Below are 24022 nucleotides of genomic sequence, written 5' to 3'. Positions count from 1 at the left end.
TCTGACAAATATAATGGCCTATATAACCAGCAGTGGCCCAGCGTGCCTCGTCCTCCTCCGTCCCTGTCTCTTTCATTCTAGGAGGCACAGATGATGTCTGTCACAATGGCCATATAGGAGAGAGCCGTGACAACATGCCCAAGGCAGGACATAGTATACAGCCTGACCTATCTCAGTCTATCATCCAGTCTGAGTGTGTCACGTAGGCAGCTAGACAGGTTTCTGTGCACACTCTGCATCACATTTAACTGCACCACCAGTGTCTGTAGGTGGAGGGATTTCATTTATTTTTTCTACCTTTACAGGTCTAAAATGAGTTGGCAAAAAACAGACACATCTTTGCTGCCTGTAGTATTTTTCACTTGCTTTGTCATTATCAACTTTCTGTTTTTCTGTTTTTCTGTGCAGGGAGGAGCGCAGATATTGTCACAGTGGTGTTCAAGCACTTGCCCAGTCATCCTCCTATCGATAAAGTGGCCATGTAGTAGTAGTCATTTTTTTTAAAATCACTTCAGCCTTGAGTGTGGGACCTCTCTGAACTTTCCAAATGCATTCAATGGGCATCATCTCATCACATCATATCCACATGTTTTGGCTTCCTTACAGCTCTGTATAAACTTTTTTTATGACTATTTTCTGACTTCTGGGAATGTCACAGGCAAAACTATGGCATGTTTTCACCAAGTGCTTTAATAACTCTCGTAATTAAGTCAGTCAGTGTCAAAAGGAAAGCTTTGGTTACCTATAGAAATGAAATGATTAGTCAACTAATTAATTAGTCTACAGTACTGACAGAAATTGAATCGGCAACAATATTAAGGATAGATTAATTGTTTAAGTAATTTTTTGAGCAAAAGTTTTACAGAAGCAACTGTAAATCATGAGGGTTTTTTTACAAGAACTATTGTATGTAACACAAAGGTTTACAATGCCACGATAGGAGCTAGCTATCTAGCTTTCACGTGATAAAAAATCTCCAAATCTCCCTCGCTCTTTCTCTCCCTCCCCACCAACACCTCCAAAGAAACTACTGTCAGAAAAGAAAGACAAAGATTGTGTCAAACACATGACACAAACACACATAATCTATTGAATCTGTTTCTCTGTAAATAGAGCAGCCCCTCTGACTGCTTTTCGTTTCCCGGCTGCAGTGACTCATTTCGTCGTCTGGTTTCGTGTTGTAATCAAGGTGTGGTCAGTCGTCACACAGGTGCACGAAATGGTTGTTAGTACATGGCGTCCTTGTAATCTCTTTGAAATGAGAAACAAAACGAATGAAAACACGAACATAATTGTAAAATTAGCATGCTAGAGCCACTCAGAAAGTATTATAATACTTTACACTTGAACTGTGCTGTATTTATAGGCTACTGTAATATACCTATAGCTCTAATTTTCTTCTTCCACTCAAATGTCTGCAGTGAGCGTTGTACTTTGCTCTTACGCTGGGCTGTTGTGTGTTGATGTATCATATACTAACTATATATATTTGTGGTATTACGTGTATGGGCTATCTAGCCTATATAGTTTATAATCAGGTAGAGAAACGTAAAAACATTTTAGACATGTGTGATAAAGATTTAAATTATAATTTAACTCTTGTTGTAATATCATAAAATAAATCTAAAGCATGGTCCTTTAAAGTTTTGCTTTGATAATAAGTCTAATATATATATTAGCGAGGTTTCCTAAGGCAGTTGAAAGAAGTAAACTTAAATTTTCATTTTATTTGACTGACTACAGGCTATGACGCCTCTCCCAGTGTGTTGAGCTGTGGCAGGGTGGGGTCGGGGTGAGGAAGGCGGAGTCTGGGCTGAGGTGACGCTTCTTTTACTCATTTTTGTTCAGAGGACTGTCGGCCACCAGCAGCAGCAGAAGCAGGAGCGGGGAGAGTGGAGCGAAGTGAGGAGAAATACAGACAAGTGTCCCGTCCCCCACCCCGAAGAAAACAAGCTGACTCGGAATAATATAAAACCGTGTGTTTCGACAGGTAAGATTCAGATTGTTTACTTTCTTCAGCAGTTTTTAAACTGCTCGTAGTGTCTTTGTCTCCGACGTAGGCTTTTTCATTCTTTCTGCGTATAGTAGTTTCTATCCTACTTTCTATATAAGTGTGTGTATTTGCGTGGGGTAATGTTTGGTTACATTTTTCATCTTTTGCTTACCTGGGTGCAAATCCAGCCTTGTATTTGGAATTCATTTCCGCATGCCTCACTGCCCACTACTGCCTGCTGTTTCGGAGTAAAGCGCGAGCTCTCCAGCCCCCAAAAGTTTGGGGGGGGGGGTCACATTAAACTGATCGGTTTTACTGTCCGACGTGTCAAAAAGCTCTTTCTGCCAAACCATAACGTCGTTTTTGGCCCCAGTATCGATCATTCAACTTGACGTCACTTGTCAATAGAGTCCCACAGTGTCATTAGTGGTGTCCGAGTATGTGCGCGCGCGTGGATATGTGTGTCCGCGTGCGAGAGAGGCAGGTGAAGAGAAAGAGGCTATTACCATACTTTTTTGCTAACGTGGAGAATATCTTTCTATTAAAATAAAGAAATTAAGAGGTTATAGAATTTTTATCAGAGTGGTAATCTCTCACATTTATGGACACTTAATATGTTGCCAAGACAACAACAATGCATTTATTGTTCCAGTTAACTCATAAATCGAGGCACAGACAATTAATCGGCAACCATTTTTATAATAGATTAATCGTTTAAGTAAAAGTGCCAAAAATGTACTGATTCCAGTCTCTTAGATATAAAGTGTTCTGTTTTTCTTGGTCCTCTATGATAAGTTTAAGTTGAATTCATTTAGGTTTTGGACTGTTGGTCTGACAAAACAAGCAATTTGAAGATGTCACCAACACAGTTTTCTGACGTCTTATAGTCCATTAATCAAGAAGTTAATTGGTAGATTAGGTTAGTTGCATCCCTGAATTTAAATATTTGAGCTCAAACAACAGTAAATAATACAATGAGCTAATTGTGCATGGAGGAGTAAGTTCTCACACACATCTGTAATGTATGACAATGAATCATAACCCTAAAATGCTTTGGTGTTTCTATAGCTCCCAACCAATCCCACACAGCTGTTCATGCCAGCAGTGATGTTTCCAGGTGTTGCCAAATCTTCCATGATGTCACTACCTTAGTTTGCAGATGCTCCGAACTTGACAGAACAGCAGTTTTTCAGTCCTGCTTAGTGACTGCAGGAGCGCAAATTTCTTTCATTAGATTTCATGAGTAAATCCACTGAAATCAGCATCCATTTTAAATGACTTTTATGTCATCCGCTTTTTTCTTATCCGATTTAGTAATTTGCAGTGTCCTCCACTGCCAACTTTAATATCTGTTAAAGTCAAATTTGACATGGGTCACATTGGAATTAGAAGTTAAACAGCTTTTCTTCAAAATTGAGCCTCTGTCTCTTGGGCCATTAAACACCAAATCACATTACCGATTGTTCTCTTGTTTGAATTATCAGCAAGTAACACCATCACAAAGCACCAAACAAGTTTGTGGCCTCCAACTCACTCTCTAGACTAGCTGCGTCCAGCTGAGGCTGTTGAATGTGTGTCAGTTTGCTTAGGACAGGGTGCCAATACTTTCTGCCAGTCAGGCCTCCACCGAACTTGCCCTGGGTCTGTGTCATCAAGTAGTGCAGCAGCACCCTGGTTGGAAAGCTGTTCATGTCTGCCCTCTGGGAAGAGGGCGGATGGGTGGTGGGATGGCAGCGGAGGGGGACTTACTGTAGATTTTGCAGCTACAGCTGTGGTGGCACCGTGATAATCTCCCCCCTCCTGCTTAATTCCGTGATACTGTCCTACATTAGCAGAGCAAGAGGCCAGGAGATCCTTCAGTTTATAAATAGATCTATACTTTGCAAAGGGGATTACTGTATGGCATATATCCTAACCTCTTTGTTTAGCTTAAAGGATTTCTTTTTCTGTGGATTCACTGTTTTTCCTCGTCTCTGTCTCTGTTCAGTGGTGCCTTACCGAGTACTTTCCAGGGGTTCAATTACAGCCACTCAGCGCACATGTCGTGTGACCTGCTCTGTGTTTGCATATCACCCTGCCTCTGTGTTTTACTGTTCCCATGGAGAAAGGGACACAGAGAGATAAAGTTTCCCATCAGCTACGATAGGGGTCTTTGTGGTTGAAGTCAAAAGGGAGATGGTGTGACAGCATCAAAATCTCCATGGGGTTAACTTCCAGAGGCTTCAGAGGAAATCTTCATCAGACAGTGCTGTCATCAAACCAAAGCAGATTTATTCAACCCTGCTGCCTCCCAGACACCCAGTGCTCCAGTATTATCATTATTATTATTATTATTATTATTATTATTATTATTATTTCTGACCAAAGAACGTAACCGCAAGAAGGTTACCTTTCGCTAGGTAAATCAGGCAGGTGCTACCTAACACTAGACTTCCAGGGAAAGGGTTTAATTAAATCAAATTAATTAAATTGAGTCTGTTTGCTTATGATGACTACAGTAATTAAATAATTGGCAGGATCATGCAAAAACATCCGTTCATGTAAAAGATTACTGCTGACAAAGGATCAAATCAGAAGCTTCTAGCGGAGCACAGTAGTATAATGCTGAGCAAGTAAAGCTGACACTGCCCAGCTGAACCCATGACAGTCACTGAAATTAATTATTTATCTTCAACAGTTCTCTTGGTTGGATCAAAAGAGGACAAGAATATGTCCCTTACTTAAAATGTCAAAGGCCTAATGGCTGTTTCTTCCATGCACTTAAAGCTGTATGAATGCCTGCCAGGTTAGTCATTTCAAGTCCTATCAATGCTCTGCCCAAAACACCCATGTATCGGTCTAACAGCATGCTGGAAATAGCCGAATGCTACTGTTTTCTTCACGAATACATTACCATTGATATTTTTTTATTTTTTTATTTTTTTTTCATTGCTGACGGCGTATCCAAGCAGGGAGGGAGTGAACTAGATTCCAGCACTGACTCAAATGATAAAGTTTTCACAGTTGGATGATTTGGCTGAGTTGTACTTCTCAGCATAGTGACTCTGGGTCCTGTGGTGTCTGTTTTTCTTCTCCTCCACCCTGTCCCTTAATTACACTTCTATGAGAGATTGAGGAAAGTGAGGACAGCAAGGGTGTGGTTGGAAATCACCAGGGAAGCTTGATTTGTTAGATGCACAACATGAAGAACGCCAACATCTCACAAGGAAGTTAATTTTGCATATTGTCACAGTTGAGTGAAAATCTCATATAAATCAGTTTTTGGTTGTTTTCTATGTTTCACTGCTTTTTGAAGGATTTCATGCTCTTATGGGTTGAGAAAGTTGTGCAACCCTGGGGCCTGTGAATACTTTAAAAAACACTGGATAAACTGAAAAATGCATGGGCGTTTTAGACAATCAAGTTATTCTTCCTTTTTCATTTCTTCTTTGTTCTTTTTTAAAAGTTGACATTTATAGCAGTACTGTATATGAAACAAATGACACGACTGTTGTCAGAATATGTCACTCAATTTTTAATAATGCTAGCTTTCACTCTTCAAATATTTAGATTTTATCTATTTCTTTTATTTTGTTTGTGGTTTTCATAAAGAATAACAAACTGTTAACTTGAACTAGCTCCAGAGGAGCGCTCTATTCTTTTGGGTCCCTTTTTAGACTTTTGCCCTGCTCTCCAAAGCACCCCCCTCCCGCTCCCTCGTGCCTCTAATCTCCCTGAAAAATTAATCATCTGTCACATCGCCTCAGTGCACAGCCGCACACCGATGCGTAGCAGTGGCAGTTCAAGAAATAACTCCCTGTCAGGCCTTTAAACAGGGCTTTGGATGCAGCGTTGGCCACCAGACTTGGCCAGTGAACACACACAGCCATCTTGATGTGCTTCAGCCTTTTTGGTTGCATCCAGTGGGGACACTTGAGACCCAGTTTCCTTTTCACTCTTGACAGCAGTCAATGGGACAATGCAGCTACTCTTTTCCTCTCTACCCCAAACAAAGTAACACAGAGGCTCTCTGTGCTGCATCAGAGACTTAGTTCATCCTTTTCCTTCCTACTGTCAACCAAACAACATGGAGAGAGGGGTACATCCTACTTACTGTAGGTCCAAAGACAATCATTGCCTTAAAAACACTTTCTTCACCCAAGAGCCAAGTAACCGGGCATCAAATGTTCAAATACTGGATTACATTTTTTTTAAAAGTAAAATGAAATCCATACATTAATTTGCATATCTCTATGATGTATTGTCCTCTTGATATGGAAGACAATCTTTGGACATACTTCTGTTCCTCCCACAATGTCTGATATGTAAAGGACCTTTTCGTGAACTTTGTTGCTTTGCAAATGAGGTTTATTGCCACACAGTGTACACCCCTTTTTACTCGTTCCCTCCTTCTTTATCAGCTTTGTGTAATCTGATTCTCCTCTGCACTGGGGTACCTCCTCAGAGACAGCTCACATTTCCTTTGATTCACAATGAGATCGCACTGGGAGTAAACAACTACACACCAGTTTACAGCCACTATGCTGCATCCACTGGCTTAATTCAACTCATTAAAGTAGCTGCAGTGAAGAAACTGACAGATCTAGGGCCATTATCCATTCTGCTGCTCATTTTATTCATTGGCATGCTGACTGTGGTCGACTGTGTTGTTGGGAATGTTTCCAGATCAGGCAAGGAAGGGGAACACGCTGTGCTGTATCTGCCACGTTTAGACAAATTCAGTTTGTGTGTTGCTTAAGTGCACAGCAGTATCTTATTGTCTGCTCTTTCTCTGTGGGCTCTTGGCATGCCGGCGTTGCTATGGTCTGGATTTTATCAACTGCCTGTTACAGTCAATTGACAAATGCTCTCTCTCACAAGAGTGAGCACTTTTACAAAATGTGGACTTCAAGCTGTGTTCTTTCTGAACTTCGCGCATGATGTGATACAGCCTACAGTAGATTGTCACCATAGTTTTGCGTCTACAGTATGTAGACAGTACAGTAGTGAGAGTACAGCTTCTCCTAATGAACTTCCCCTCTCTGACCAGACAGCCCAGCAGTGTTGGTGAGTCAGATAATGTTGACCACCACTTCCTGTCACCCACCACAATAATCCATTAGCTGTGCACCACTTCACATCCTTCCTTTATTGATTTATAACAAACAGCTATCCAGTCAGCCCCTGCTGCCTCCATTACAGTGCCATAATGGCTATTGTTGGACGAGTGGGGGATAAGGGATGTGTGGTTTGGGGACCAGTTAGGTTACTTGGGGGTGTTAAGCTGTATCCCATTTGGACAGCTGAACCCCGACTCTGTGGAGAAGAGATGCAGGGAGCACAATGTCAACTGCAGCCTGTCTGCTCTGGAGGATCAGCTGGCTGCTCTGGCCATTTACTGTGTCCGGAGGATTGGGCTGTGTAAGTGCAGGGTGTTCAGTTAAAGAAACCGATTATGGTAAGAGGAGTGTGTGTTGCATGTCAGGGGACGTATATGTGTGTGTGTGAGCAGCCTATATGTCAAATAGTTCATCTGTGCAGCTGGTGCAGGAAGCTTTACAGATGTGTGGTAACATAATCTACTTTATTTGTTTGTCAGCCTAAACATGACATTAGCAAGCCTGTTAGTAATCACAGACCACCAGATGAGGTTAAGTTTCTACAACTAAGCCGTTATGTTCTGACAACCATGAGACTGTGCAATTAACATACACAAAAGATAAATTCTTACTGCTGTGGTGGGTTTTTTTTGTTTTTGTTTTTTCGAGAAGTGAGTTAAAGGAATAGCTCGACATTTTGGTAAATACGCTTATTTGCTTTCTTGCCAAGAGTGTAATGAGATGATTGATACCAGTCTCATGTCTGTACACTAAATATGAAGCCACCACCAGGAGACAGTTAGCTTAGCTTAGCTTAGTGTAAAAATGATAGGTTGTAGTTGTACAGGGGGTTATGTGCAGAACTATGTCATTTTTACTCTGTTAGTTAGTGAGCTTTGGAGGTGCAGGTAGGTGTATTGTGTTATCTTTGGACAGAGCCAGGCTAGCTGTTTCCCCCTGTTTCCTGTCTTTATGCTAGGCTAAGCTAACTGGCTACTGGCTCTAGCTTTCATATTAACTTCTATGCCTCGACACTTGACACTAATTTTGCGAGCTTAATCTTCTCAAGCAGGCATGTAAAAGCCTAGCAGAGCGGACAGCAAAGGCCCAGTGGCATGTTATTTACACCCCTGCCTGCCAAAAAGGTATGAGGCCAAATAACAAATCATTGCAAACTCTGTAATGTATGTTAGGAGCCATGCTGGAGTGCAACCAGAGTACATCTCCAGCCCCCTGGGCCTCTTCCCTGACCTGATTAATTCCTGCTGTGATACAAAGAGGAGCTTAGGCCAGCAAAGTCAAACTCGAGCCTGCTGGAATGTTTGTCATATCTATACTGAGTTTGTAACTGCATAACCTATTAATTATTGGGAGGATTTACTGGGAAGAATAAAGTGTCAGATCTACAGTTTAGCCCCTCTAGCCATTAGGTGTATTCAGCCTCACCCAGTTCACTCATACACCCACGCACTCTGCTGCCACGCCCTTATTTAGAGCCTGTCACTGCTGGGGAGACACTCCTTGTCTGACATGCCTGGGGGGGTTCTCAATCATGAGTTCAGAGTTGCTCATCCATTGTCACAGTAAGCATGTCCTCATAGTATCTGTTAGTTTCAGCAATTTATGAGAGAGTCAGTGAGATAAGTTCAGAAGTTTAGTGACAAAGAGTGAAAAAGTGTGCACTTTTTTTAGCACAAGATTTACGCGACACAGGACAGATTGAATATATTACGTTAGCGTGGAATGTCACACCAGCGTTTCAGCATCGGGTGATGAACAGTATTTATCTCTGCTTTTCTGTTGCAACTCGTTCACTGGCAGCTTTCACTGATCCGCATTCCTGGTTTTACTGCGCAGGGTTTCTTTGGAAGAAGCCCCCTAAAGTCATCTGCAGAGGCTGTTGCTTAACAAGATAGTGGGAGGCAATGGGTGTGAGATGTGTGTTTTCCTGAGTAAAAAGTGTGGCTTTCATGTTACTATGCGTTTGTGTGGGTGGACGGATGATGATGGTCATGACCATGATAGAGCAAGGTACGGTGAGAGTGAAAGGATGTATCATTCATTAACTGGAAGGGAGCAAAGTCCAGTCAGAGGTACACAATACTTTTAGTCAGCACTGAACAATGGGGGAGGGATCAGCAGATAAGCCTCGTTACTCAGTTTTACTATCACCATAATATACAAAAACAAGCTTTAGTTATTACGCTATGCTTTAGTTATTACTTTGGTGTATATTTTAAATCAAAACTTTGAATGATTTTCTTAGGTTTTCTTGGCTTGGACTACAGTTGTGAGCATTGTGGGGAAGAAAAATAAACAAAGAAATTATGAGAAAACCCAAGAGGCAACAACACTTATCAGCAAACAAGTGAGCATAGCTTCAGACATCAGATGGGTCAGCAGATAAAATCCCCACAGTACAGTGCTGGAGCAGAGTTTTGGTTACCTAGGCGATATGCAGGGCGTGTTGCAGCATTGCAACAGTTGGCTGAACCCGCTGCCTCGCCCAGGAAAACAAAGACTACACAAACACTGTCCCTGATTTACAGAGAACAGAAAAGTTCTGTGAGGATATGGTGAACATGATGTAGTTCTGCTTGAAATAAAAAGTCATCTGGGCTTTTTTATTTTTTTAAAGCCTTTGTAATATGCAGAACTTAAAGCTGAAGTGTGTCTGAATTATGTCAATTTATTCCCATTGCCATATTGATCAATGGATAGATAATCATTAGACTCTTACCATCTTGACATGCCCTCATGCTTGTGTTTAAAAAAGATGCCACACCTTAAGTTAGAAAGGTAGGAATACACAGTGACTGTAAGCATAGTTTCTGTCTGTGCTCTTATGAGTCAGTACATTATCTGTGAGGTAGCATGTAGCTGCAAGCACAGACAGTCCTCTGGGGCCTGGTCCTACAGGATCTCCTGCCAGACTGACTACAGCTGAAACTCGCTGAGCTGCTGCTCCCTGTGAAGGTGAGAGTGAGATAAGAGGACATGTTGGGACCTTTACAAGAACGTCAGGTTCAGGTGAACGTATTTTGAACACAGTAAATAACACACGCAGGCCCAGAAAACATGTAGGGACTTGTAAGTGAAATGTTAGTCCATCCAAGTGCCACAGAGAGAAAACTGAGGGCAGATGCAAACTAATGAGCAATATGCAGTACACACATTTTGCTGGTGCAATTCATCTTTGTACAAATTCCTTTCCTTCAAACACATAGATCAACTCTGATTACAGTGCTCACTACTTTTGTTAAGTTGTGCTAGTATGAATTTGTTTCGTGAAGTTGAATGTAAGCAGAGGTAAAGGTGGTAATTTAGGGGTTTATAGTTCATTTTGTGCCAACACAGCAGCTTGACATTGTGGCTTTTAGCCCAGACTTGTTTTATTAGTAGTAAAGACGGAAGATAAGCATAATCAAACTGTAAACAGCTGTCATCCAAAAGAGCTTCAAGGCTAGCAATATTTTTTCATCTGTTGAAGCTTTAGTTTGTTGACTTTGCCGTGTGTAGAGCCCCACGGTACCTTCAGTGCATCTGCAGTGCCGGCAGAATTCAGCTAACACACTCTCTTACATGTACACTATATACACACACACACACACACACACACACACACACACACACACACACACACACACACACACAAAAGTACAATGCACCCCTGCAATGTGCTCAGCAAAGAATCCTGTCAGTAACAGTCAGACATCTGAAAACACTTGTAAGCAGCACAGTGAATGCATTGTACTATATTGGTCATATGTCACATGCAGTGGCAGGCAGCTATTATGGATGCAGATTTTTCTGTGATGAAGAGAATTTCTGTGGTGGGTGACATTCAGGCTGCAGAAACATGGAGATAGAAAACATCCATGCATGTTCTGACAGTGAGAGGTTATTTTGGGTCTGTGGAGCCAAATAACAAGGAAGTCTAGAAGGATTGTCTATATTTGAGTCTTCATTTGGTTACAAAATAGAATGTATAAAAAGGATCTTGTGTGCAAAGGAAATCTGGCAAAGGCAGCAATATCACATTTAGTTACAGGGAGCAACGTTTCATGAATGTTAGATGCAATATTTGAGACATAGTCCCATATCATTGTTCTGACAGGAAGTAATATGCATTTGCTTTATCTTCATGTGGGAGAAATTTTAGGGGGTGACTAAAGGGTTGATTGCTGTAACTGGATTTATGGCACTTTGAGTAAAGTATGGTTTCACAAAGGAGGCCTCAGGGCCTGTGATCAACATAAGATAAAAGTGTCCCTGAAGTCTCTGTTTCTGTCCCAAGTTATCAGAATAAAAAGAACAGTCTCTTTTTTTTTTTTTTTTTTTTTTTTTTGTCTCATCTATAGATGACGTAACCTGTAAACCACCACCCACTGTTCTGGTATAAAAAGTGTACCTTTTGGATGCAAAGTGAAGTATTGTGTAGGCTGTGCCCCTGTGGACACGCTGCCACATTGATTTTCTGTCGACAGATTTGTTTGTAATAAATCCATCCAATGCCATCTGGGGCTCATCAAGTTATTCTTTTGATTCAGTTGAGGACATCTCTTCAGTACATGTTTTTCTTTAACACTTCATAAACAATTTTAAAAATTCTGAGATTCACATGTACAACCCAGTTTTGACATTTTTACTCAGAGTACATGAAAATGTAAGCACAGTAGACCAGTGTGAAAAATATTATTTTACTATGAGATACAGGTAGATGAGAGGATTAAATGCCTAAATGGAGTAAATGGAGTGAGAAGAATGATTTTTATTAGGAAAATTAGATACTGTCTAACTAAGTCAAGTTGCAGGCATTTTCTTAGTTTTAGGCTTGTGTGTGACAAAGGGTAGGCTCACTGTCTGTCTGTAAACACACACACACACACACACACACACACACACACACACACACACACACACACAGACCCAGTGGAGTCAAAACCTGACAAGCAGGTTCCTGATTGCCATGCGTCAGCAGCAGTCTGCTCCCACAGCTGTATGGGTGGAGGCCCGGGGTGAAAGGTCATTTGGGCTGGCTAGCATTCCTGACTTATAGCTGTCTCTCTGCTCACTTCGCCTCCCTCCCCCATGAGCCGCTGCTGTTGCTCTGTGTTGTCATTTTCAGGTCAGGGTGCCTGGCTGGGGGTCATCTTGTGAGCTACTTCGGGGGCATATAAAAACTGAATGACAGTCTTATGTGAGGGAGCAGAGACCTCGCTGGAATATTTATTAATACTTGACAAGAGGCAGGCGTGCAGTCAAGTTTATCATCATCATGATCATCATCATCATCCTTATAGCGGAAGAAGTGTTGACTGTGGCTTTCTTTTTGTTTTTTAGGTTTGCTCCATCATTGTTTGGATAACGGGAAGCAAGGATGGCCATGCATAGTAAGTAATTCTCAGTTCAGCTCTTGCTTTTAAACATTTTTATGTATTTTATTTTATTTCCTCTCCTTACATTTCTGCAAACTCTATAATAATATAGTGATTTTTCTGTTGATTTTATATTTAGCTTGTGCATTTTCATGTTCACTTTTGTCTTTATCACCTCCTTCTGCAGTACTTTTAAAGGCATCTGTTTGATCATGACCTTTCCTACTTCCATCTATTGTTTTCATGTATTTATATTGAGGTCACTTCCTTAATACAAACGATAACTAAAGGTTACTTCTGTAAAAAGGTTCCTTTTTATGTGGTGTAGAAGTAAAACACTGCTCCACTAGGGAGAAAAAGGTGGCCATTGTGGCAAAACACAGAAAAAAATCTAATTGTTGGTAAATATTGCAATGAAAAATAATGACAAGTCACAACCCCTAAATATCCTCAAAACCCTCACTCCATGTTTATCAAACTTGTTAATAAATGACTTGGGTCCAACACCTCTGACATCCCACAATTCCTCTCTTCGTGCTTGGCAGTGAGTGAGTCTGACGGTGGCATGGTGAAGGTGAAAGAGTGGCAGCAGACAATGTATGGCTTAGACTCGGGCATTCAGTCTGGAGCTACCACAGTCAGAGATGATGACGGCGAATACACCACCTCCAAGCACTACACCATGACCACTACTGTCACAAGGGAAGAGCCTGGTAAGACGACAAGCAATGGCCAAACCAGTCAATATGCATATACTATATCCTTAATTACACGTGGCCTGTGATATCATCTTCATCATCTCACTTCTCGATAGACTTGGATACCCAGTACACTATGACCAGAGCCCAGCGGGTGCGGGCTGCGATGTTCCCAGAGACGCTGGAGGGAGGCACCACCATCTTGTCGACTCAGACAGACCCGTCCCAGATGACAAACGTCCAGCGGCTGGCCGAGCCCTCCCAGATGCTCAAGACAGCCATCATCCATCTGATCAACTACCAGGACGACGCCGAGCTGGCCACACGTGCCGTGCCTGAGCTCACCAAACTGCTCAACGATGAAGACCAGGTGATGAACACAGAATCATGCCCGTACACACACACAGAATCAGTACAGTATTTTAGTAAAATTTGCTGTAAATAAACTCACAGTATCTTCTAGAAAAAAGAAAATGCCACTTGCTGGTTCCAGCTTCTCGAATTTGCTGCCTTTCTCTATTTTTATGTCATTGTAAATTGAATATCTTGGGGGTTTGAACAGTAATGGTAATTTTAAGCCGTCATCTTGAACTTGTATATCTTGAATATCACCCTCTCTTATAGCATTGAAACCAGGCAGATTTACTTTCAGGTGTGTATATTATTTCCACCAGTAAAAATTAATTAACTTTTCCCCTTTCGTTTCTCATCAGGTGGTGGTCAGCAAGGCAGCACAGATTGTCAACCAGCTTACACGCAAGGAGGCGTCGCGGCGTGCGCTGATGCAGTCCCCTCAGATGGTGGCAGCGGTGGTGCGGGCGATGCAGAACACAAGCGACATGGAGACGGCACGGGCCACAGCCAGCATCCTCCACAACCTGTCCCACCAGAGAGAGGGCCTGCTCTCCATCTTCAAGTCTGGAGGCATCCCTGCTTTGGTCCGCATGCTCAGGTACTTCCCGGACAAGTTATTTGACTTAAGTCAGTTATGATTAGATCCTTGTCGTTGTCTTAGTTGCTTTAATATGTTGGGGAAATGTAATGTAGTGTAGGTATGAAAGGGAAAATCCACCCTAAAACACTGAAATAGTTTTAGAATAGAGCTTTTGGCAATGTCAGTTGCGTTTCTAGGCCCATTTTGCTGTTTCATGGGGTTGTTCATTGAATCCTTTGAAACATTCCAAACACACACAATGTGAAGTCGTGTTGAGGTATTTTAGAGTGCAGCTACAATGCAGTTCAGTTGAAGAAGAAAACAAGAGCTTTTGACTCCAGCACCAGTTTGTGCTGACGTTTAATGCATATAACAAGAGACAGCCATTATAGAATATGAAGAGATGTTTATTTCTCCACCAGCATTAGCCTCCAAAGACAATCTTGCAAGGCAGCAACAAGAACTGCTGTGCAAATCGCACCTTTTCTCGACTGGAAAACCTTATTGTTCCTGCCACTATTTTCTTTACTGTATCCCTCCCTCAGCTCTCCCATGGAGTCTGTGCTGTTCTATGCCATCACCACGCTCCACAACCTGCTGCTGCACCAGGAAGGAGCTAAGATGGCTGTTCGTCTGGCCGACGGCCTGCAGAAGATGGTTCCCCTGCTAAAGAAGAGCAACCCCAAGTTCCTGGCCATCACCACAGACTGTCTGCAGCTGCTGTCCTATGGCAACCAGGAGAGCAAGGTGTGTGTGTGTGTGTGTGTGTGTGTGTGTGTGTGTGTGTGTGTGTGTGTGTGTGGTCAGTACACTTAATACAATGGCTGGTACACTTCATAGCAGCCAAGTATTGCAATTTGAGACTGTTCAAGTGTGTACATGTGTTTTGTTTTGGGTGTGGCATGTGAACAGAGTTGTTCAGGTGCTGGCACAGTGAAGGTATGGGTGTGGTTATTTATTGAGAATATTAAAATGAGTGAGGAGCGTTAACTGGTGTTTATCTGCCTGAACAGGTTACAGTTTTGTAAGAGTTGGATATTGTAAACCATAAGGTTTTCTTTACAAAAGGATCCTGAAGTTATTTTCACTCCATCTGCACTTTGTATACCCACACATACTCACACAGTCCCTCTCTCTCATAGCTGATCATCCTTGCCAACGGGGGTCCCGAGGGTCTAGTTCACATCATGAGAAACTACACCTATGAGAAGCTACTGTGGACCACAAGCCGTGTGCTCAAAGTCCTCTCTGTGTGCCCCAGCAACAAACCCGCCATTGTAGAGGCCGGTATGTAATATATGTTTTCAGTGTGAGCACACACCTGTGTGTACAAGGGAGTCATACAGGTGTGTCAACTCTTTATCTGAGCTGTGGCTAATGGCTTCTTGTCAACCACATAGCTACATGACAGCACAATTTATGAGATGTTGCTGAGAGCTGAGTGATCTAACTTCTCTGTTCCCTGCAGGTGGGATGCAGGCTCTGGGTAAACACCTCACAGGCTCCAGCCAGCGTCTGATGCAGAACTGTCTGTGGACGCTCCGGAACCTGTCTGATGCTGCTACCAAGCAGGTCTCTGTCCACACTCGCTTTCACTTTTTTCTTCTCCTCTTCTTTTTTTAAAAAATTTATTTCTCATAATTCGGCACATGAGAAACTATCTGAAATCGTTCTCTACCTTTTTCCAGGAGGGTATGGACAGCCTGCTGCAGGTGCTGGTTACCCTGCTTAGTTCAGACGACCTCAACATGCTCACTTGCGCCACGGGCATCCTGTCAAATCTCACATGCAACAACGCCCACAATAAATCTCTGGTCACCCAGAGCAACGGTGTCGAGGCGCTGATCCACGCCATATTGCGTGCCTCTGAGAAGGAGGATGTGACAGAACCTGCCGTTTGCGCTCTGCGCCACCTGACTTCTCGCCACCAACAGGCTGAGCTGGCACAGAATGGTGTGAGGAACTTCTACGGCATCCCCGCAATCGTCAAGCTGCTCAACCAACCCTACTATTGGCCCGTCATCAAGGTAGAGAGAAGGGAGGTAGTGAAGGGTGGAGGGATAGTATTGGCTCTAATAAGGGGCAATAAGATTTTAAGTTTGTGAAATGATGTTCAGAAATCATGTAAAGTGAACATCATTTCATATGCTCAGAATCTTACTAACCCTTATTTGAGCCCATAGGTTAGTCAAGATAGGGGGGAAAAAGTGTTGCCCTACTAAGATGGGGGAGAGATGGTGGAAAGGACTTAGAGGAAAGCAGGGGTAGACTGAATGCAGGTGGTTTGAGAGAATGTAAGTTAAGGACTGTGAAACAAACACATTGAGGAGTTAATGGGTTTGGTCCAAAGAGAAAAACTGGGAGGAAATGGGGAGAAATAGACAGATGGACAGAGGGGATAGCAGGTCGGGCAGAAGGCCAGAGTCTCAATCAGCCTGAAAGAGCATGAAATGCACATGACAGCACGAACAGTATGTTGTACAAGATCAGGTTTTAGGGGGGAAAAACTATCAATTCATATTCTTAATGGAGAAGCTTGTTTGTCCTCCTTGTTTTACTTGCTGACCAGTAACAGTGAACAGCATCATGACCATATCTTTGCCTCTCCTCCCTGCCTGCAGGCTGTGGTTGGCTTGATCCGCAACCTGGCCCTGTGCCCAGAGAACCAGGCCCCTCTTAGGGATGCTGGAGCGATCCCCCGTCTGGTCAACCTGCTGATCAAATCCCACCAGGACGCCCAGAAACATGGTTCATCCACCCAGCAGACATACCAGGTACATAAGGGGCTAGTTTGAAAGGATGCTTAAAGTCACTGATTAACTATGTGTGGTAAACTAGTTGTGGAAATTAGTAATTGTGAATTATTTATGAATTTCTGTATCCCTGTGTAACATTTATTCTTTTCGTCCTGCTCCTCAGGATGGAGTGAGGATGGAGGAGATTGTGGAGGGCTGCACAGGAGCTCTGCACATCCTGGCCAGAGATCCCATCAACAGAGCAGAGATCGCCAACCTGCAGACCATCCCTCTGTTTGTTCAGGTAACGGAGGAAACTGAAGCTCTCACTCCCTTGTCCTGATTAACTTCCGTATGTATGTATGTTTTTTTACTTATTTTATCCCTCCCCTCTTCAGCTCCTATACTCACCAGTGGACAACGTGAAGCGTGTGGCGGCAGGCGTCCTGTGTGAGCTGGCCCTGGACAAACAGTCAGCAGAGGCCATCGACAGCGAGGGAGCGTCGGCTCCGCTGATGGAGCTGCTGCACTCCAACAACGAGGGCATTGGTAGGACACCAAGATAATGCACTGCGATTAGCTTACCGTAATGTAGCATTTAGGTGGAAAGTAACAAGTCAATTTACTCAAGTGCTGTACTTACTGTAAGTGCAGTTTTCAGGTACATGCTCTACATGACTGTCCATTTTGTAAGACTCTTTTACTTCACTTTACTTTTAGAATGACATATTGCAGCATACATTTAAAGAATACAATACAATCATGAAATAGGGTGCAATGTTAGAGTTTAAACTACATATTTGTATGGAAGCCTTGAGAGGCAAGAGAGAGGAAAAAAATTCTGGTGATCCATTTTCTAAGTCTGATCTAAATGGTTTTCTCTCCTGTGTTAGTGACCTAAGAACGGGTGGGGAATAAAGGTTTTGCCAGGTGAAAAGTGTTTGTTTTTCTAATACTCTTTCCAGCCACAAGAGGCTGAAGTGCACACTTTAGATTAGCACGGATTAAAATACATTTCTAGCCAAAAGAAAGTAATGACAGTAATGGTACATACTTGCTAACACACAATATACTGTATGTACCTTATGTTTAGAGTGCATGGAAAAATAAAAACTCACCTGGAAGAAAACACAAATGCTTTTAGTCCTATTTAGAACATGGGTTAGCGGTGCACTTCAGCCTCTTGTGGCCTGAAAGGAGTATTACAACAACAAACACTTGCATGATCCAGACAAAAAAAACATTTCACCTGCCAAAACTGTTTTCACAGGGGAAAAAAAGGAAGATTGTCCTGGCAAAACCAATATGTTTGTATCAGAGTAACTGATAGATGCCTCATAAGAAATCTATACATAGTAACTTTAAGTACACTTTTAATGGAGGTATTTACTTATGTCTTCTTCTATTTCTTATTTTATCTTACTGTTGCATTGTTATGTTATGGTATGGTTCATTAGATTGATACCACTCTTATGTCTGTACGTTAAATATGAAGCTAATGCCAGCAACCGGTTAGCTTAGCTTAGCTTAATCAAATTAAAAATGGGAGGTTGTAGTTGTACAGGGAGTTATATGCAGGACTATTTCCTGTCGTTTTTACTCAGTTTTCATGCAGATCAAACAAACAAGATATACCGTATTAATTAGTGACCTTTAGAGGTGCTGGTAGGCAGATTTTGTTACTTTTTGGACAGAGCCAGGCTAGCTGTTTTTCCCCCCCTGTTTCCAGTCTTTAGTCTAAGCTAAGCTAACCGGCTGCCGGTTCCAGCTTCATGTTTAGTGTACAAATATGAGAGGGGTATTGATGTTCTCATCTAACTCTCAGCGAGGAAGTGAATATGTGTGTTACCCAAAATATTAAACTATTCTCTTTAAGTAAAAAGTCAATTTGTGTTTTAGGTGGTTATATTTTTTGTTAAGGGAAAATGTTTAAAATGGCTTTTTATTAAATTTTGTCATTCCTTGGTTCAATCATCAGGCTTAGCTACTTGAAAGTATGTGTCTTTTTATATTACATTCACCTGTACCATGGCTGAATTATACTAGGCTCATACAGAGATATATGTTAATTGCGCACGTTGTGCTGTTAAAGCTTTAGAATTGATGTTGTAAATAATAATGCCTCAGGGCCTTCTATAAAAGAAAAAATACCTACAAGTCACTCATGCAGTAATTGTTATCAGCACTAAAACTATTGCGTTTTCACTGTTTTTATCTTTAAAACTTTAACCTCTGGTGCAGTCCAGACTTTAAGTGGACTTGATCTGTTTCTATTTCAATACACCCAGACTATTACACATTACTATTAAAAAGAGTGGGAGGTTTTTGTACATCGTTGAATGTGTCCTGATTCTTTCCCCCTTAGCTACTTATGCTGCAGCTGTGCTCTTCCGCATCTCCGAGGATAAGAACTCAGACTACAAGAAGCGAGTGTCTGTGGAGCTGACACACTCTCTGTTCAAACATGACCCTGCCGCCTGGGAGATGGTGAGTGTCTGGCGCCCTCCACTGCTAGGACAGGACAACTGAACAAAAGTCGATTTTTTTAATTTATTTTATTATTTTTTTTTTTTTATTATGCAAAGCAATTGGTTTTTAAGAAACTTTATTATATGCTCTTTAAGGACTATTAATAATCTTTCTATATAAAAGTGTTGACTTTTTTTGGCCTTTGCCCTCTTATGACCTCTCTGCAGGCCCACAACAGTGTCCCCATGGATGGACCCTATCCAGATGGTGAGTAACTATGGCAGAAATGTGCACATACAGCACATTCCTCAGCACTCGGTCACTCCACCACAGGGAGCGACCGCAGTGTTAAAATGCTGTACTCTGCTAACAGGTCGCCTCCCTGCTGAAAATAGTTTTTCTAGTTAAAAAAAAAAAAAAAAAAAGTACTCTGTGGTTATTCAGTAACTCGAGCAGCACAGGCCTAGCCTGCATTGATTTTTAATAATCTTTCTTACTTTGATACCTCCTTCAAATCAGTCACAAATTTGGCCTCGTCCTCTCCATCTATGTTCTGTGTTCTATTTTTGTTCTTTTATTCCCAAGCAATGTATATGGCCAAGTCATATTGTGTAAACAGGATTCAAATGGATGTAATGGAATACTTTACCTCAGAGCCTGATTCTTATCTCATTCACTTCAGCCTTTGCCTTTTCTTTGTTTTATTCTCAAATCGTATTCTCTTGATAGATCACTATCTGTTCGTCATTGCCGCGTCTAAAAGGTTTTCTCTCAGTCAGTCTCCTTCCTGGTGTTTCCTTATGTGTTTGCATCTTTCTCCTAATTCCCATACTTTTCCTTTCTTTCTACTTTCGCCTTGTATGGCCTCCCTCTCAGAGCTGGGAGACTCTATGGGGGGGGGAATGATTTCCACAAGCTTTTTATACAGCAGTATCATGACAGCAGCTGTAAATAAACCCTCCAAGTACAAGGGAAGTTAAATGACATACAGTATAATCTGTTGGTCCAGTGTGTAACAAGTAAAAAAAAAAAAAAGAAATAAACAAAAAATATGTTGTAATCTCTTGCAGAGCTGGATGCTGGTTTCCAAGGCTACGGAGGGTATGCAGTTGACATGCCCATGGACAGCATGGAAGGAAACATGATGCATGACGATTACCAAGGCAGCATGGCCTACGACAGACAAGTGTACCCTGAGTACTGACCTAAAGGTCAGTACATGCAAACTTACCTCAGCCAATGAGAGGCCATTTAAAAGCAAAGTTATTTAAAATCCAGGGTGTGGGTGTGGTTTGATCAGATTTGATTGACAATGGCCTGGCAACATAAGCAAACAACCCCACAACTGCCTTTTTTTTTTTTTAACAAAACTTTATTCAACAAGTAAGTCTATATAGCACATCAGGTAAACAACAAGTACATGATACAAGAGTGCTGATAACATTTTCAACAGTACTCTCTTTGAAAGTATTTTTAAAACATAATATAAGAATAGATCAAACTAAAGGAATGAGATGAAAGACAATATTCAAAACAAGTTTCTTCAAATATATCATTATAATGTTTCTAAGAAGCTGTTGCTTTTGTTATTATTTGTAAGAGCATTAAGAAATGAGCTCTACTCAATCAGATGGAAGATGGAAAGAAGGTTGGAAACCAAAAAATGTCTGTTTGTGAATTAAGACTTTTCACAATGAAATAAGTAAATTAACATGTTCTAGAGATTTATTACTTTTATTGTCATAGTATCAAATGATACCTTTGAGGCTAAAGTGGGTAACAGTAGTGGTATTGAAAACATTTAAATCAGACCAAAATTTCATTGTTATTTCACATTGAAAAAATAAATGAATAGATGTTTCATCAGCATGTTATTTATATCCACATACATGGAAATGAAAAAATTAACTGGATACATTCTATGTAGGATTTTGAAATTAACTTATTTGACCTTAACAGGAAGCCAAGATCTTTTCTGTGAGTTTCAGTAGAACCAGGAGTGATTTTTGTCTTATCATATATGTTGATGCCATTCAAAATCAATCAAAAACTGTTTGAACTGTGGCAGAAAATGTTCATGTTGGAGCCCATCGCTCATAGTAAGAAGCTTGATTGAAGAAAGTAGGTTTTCAATACCTTTTTTAAAGTTCTGTGCTTCTTTTCTACAACATAATAACTTTTTTAAACAACCTGTCTGTGGAAGAGCTGTGCTGTGAGAAGCGAGTTGAAAGCTTGTGATCCTGCAGAAATATTGTGAAATCAGCTCAGTGGATTGCTTGTTTATTTTTTTTTCTCATCACCTCTTTTTCCTCTTCTTATAGACCCAGAGGAGGAAGAAAGGTGGAAAAGGAAGCGGATATGGGACGTAATGGGACAAAGAAGAAGAGAATATAGTCGTCAGTAGAGATTATTCCCTCTGTTCTCAGCCTGATGTAATATATGCAATTATCACTGAGTACAGGACTCATAATCTTAACAGGGCTCAACTTTCTTTTATAGCATACTTTTGCTGATTATAATTCTGACAGTGACGATGCTTGTAGGTTTGTTAGAGAGCCTTTAAAGAGTGTGTGTGTCTGTGTCTGTGTGCATGTGAGTATGTGTGTTTACGCTTTTGGGTGGGTATTCTATGCCAAAGAGATTTTATTTTGTGAAGATAATCATGTAGCTTTTTTTTTTTTTTTTTTTTAAAGAAAAAGAAAAGGGGGAGTAATAGTTGAAAACACTGCCAGAGGTGGCTCAACGTGCACCTGCTCACCGCTCTGTTTCTTTCTTAACGCCTTTGTAACAGACACTGCTGTCTACGCTGTAGTTTTGGCACTATATACTGTCGACTTTCTCCCGCTGCGAGCCAACAGTTGAGAGTCAGTGAAGAGTTAGTTAACACAGGCTTGTTATTTCTCGCGGCGCTAATTCATAGGAGTGAACAAACGAGATGTGGAGGTCTCTGACAGCGAGAGAGCAGTGTAGGGCTGCCCCCACACACACACACACACACACACACACACACACACACACACACACACACACACACACACACACACACACACACACACACACACACACACACACACACACACACACACACACACACACACACACACACACACACACACACACACACACACACACACACACGTAATCAGCTGACAAGTGCATTACCAAGATGGTAATGTAGATGACCAAGATGGTTGTTTGTTTTTAGGAATTGTTTCTGATCTTTTATTCACTCGGAACGGTTCACAAAATCCGGCATTAACAGAATATTAACAAAGATGTTTTTCATCATAAACTGAATTTAAAGAAATGATCGTATGTGACTGTAATAATTTGCAGGAGAACAACAATGTGGTTTTACAGATGTAACAGATTGACTGATTCATTTGTCAACACGTGAGATAATATAGTCGGGGGCGGCCCTACAGCTGGAGAAAACTACTGACAGGGAAATTTGTCTTTCTACTTCATAAGAGTTTTTACTGAAATTTTGTGTAATAAAAATAAAGGATATATTAAACAGATTATGGTGTCCATGTTTATTGAGATAAAAATTAGGGATGATTTACCTGTTTTCTATGCATTACAATAATTCTGGAAGGTGTAATTACACCCATAATGAAAACAGAAAATGCACATTTTGATATGTTTGGTGTTTGGGCTCTATCCCATAATAAGAACCTACTGTCCTGCAAGACTCCAACATTATTTATCATTCATCAGATTCATTCTGTAAAGTCTTAACGGTAGAAGTACATTTTTACACCCTAAGAAAACATTTGGCCATTTCCCTCCATTAAAATTCTTCTCCAAAACAGTAGTTAAGGATTGTTGAGTGTTTTATTTTGAAAAGTGCAGGCTTTATACTCGGAACAATTGTTTCATTCTAGCCTTGGGTGGAACAGGTCATTAAAAAGGGGTGTTTAAAAACATTCATATAAAATGCATTCCTAAAAAAATTACTAGCTCGTTCATCCTGTTGATGTGATGTTCCAGTTCACATGTAGTCTCTGAAGCAGCTGGGACATATTCACACTTAAAACCACATAAATACATTGTTTTGGATTATTTTAGTCTATAAACGTCTGTGAAACAAATGTTATAATTCTCAGTAATATGAAACCCAATTTGGTGAACATACAATCCTCCTCTCCTGTCTTAATTATTATATTTTTGGAGGTTTCTTGAAAAGAAATACTCAGAATCTGAAGCTATGAGGGCGGACAGTTCACCTACAGCAGGTGTTCTTTACTTGTTGCTTACTTCAGACCTGTTTCTCTGTATCCTTCATCTCTCCATTCCCTATTCTCACCAGATTACTGTTTGACTCTTCTAGAAAGATAAACTGCTGGATTTAGTCGAGGATCAATCAATTTCTGTCTCTTTATTTTTCCAATCTTCAGATCTGTCTCATGCTGCTTCTTTTTTCTCTCTTTCTCTCACTCATTCACAGTTTTTGTGAGTTGGTCAGAGTATTTTTTTTCTTTTTCTAGTGATTCTGTTTTGTCCTAAAACCAAACTTTGTTTTTTTTCTCTAATAGAAGCCAAAACTCTGTTCAAAGCATCTTCATGTCCCCCAGCTCTTCTTTTTCTGCACTCAACACTCCCTCTGTGGCTCTGCTGGATATTTGCTTGACATCCAAAGAAGGATTTAAATAAAGAACTTTCTGTCTCTCCCTCTCTTTTGGTTGCTGATTTTTCCATATTCATCCTCCAAATGGTATTTCCTTTTTGTAGCAA

General features: G+C 41.1%; 1 protein-coding gene across 1 annotated transcript; it reads left to right on the top strand.

Annotated features, from left to right (window-relative positions):
• The first annotated feature begins 1848 nt into the window (after nucleotides 1-1848).
• Nucleotides 1849-22806, top strand: jupa (junction plakoglobin a). Its single transcript, XM_044191421.1, has 16 exons — nucleotides 1849-1990; nucleotides 12415-12464; nucleotides 12995-13162; nucleotides 13264-13517; nucleotides 13861-14099; nucleotides 14627-14828; nucleotides 15224-15368; nucleotides 15550-15653; nucleotides 15770-16108; nucleotides 16703-16855; nucleotides 17001-17120; nucleotides 17215-17365; nucleotides 19182-19303; nucleotides 19513-19552; nucleotides 20356-20496; nucleotides 21607-22806. The coding sequence occupies exons 2-15, from the start codon at nucleotides 12452-12454 to the stop codon at nucleotides 20487-20489; spliced, it is 2184 nt and encodes a 727-aa protein (XP_044047356.1). The 5' UTR covers nucleotides 1849-1990; nucleotides 12415-12451; the 3' UTR covers nucleotides 20490-20496; nucleotides 21607-22806.
• Nucleotides 22807-24022: the final 1216 nt, after the last annotated feature.

The sequence above is a fragment of the Siniperca chuatsi genome, linkage group LG3 (genome assembly GCF_020085105.1).
Source record: "Siniperca chuatsi isolate FFG_IHB_CAS linkage group LG3, ASM2008510v1, whole genome shotgun sequence".
NCBI classification, from domain to species: Eukaryota; Metazoa; Chordata; class Actinopteri; order Centrarchiformes; family Sinipercidae; genus Siniperca; species Siniperca chuatsi.
The sequence above is the reverse complement of the archived record's forward strand: the minus strand, read 5'-3'. Positions and strand labels throughout refer to the sequence as shown.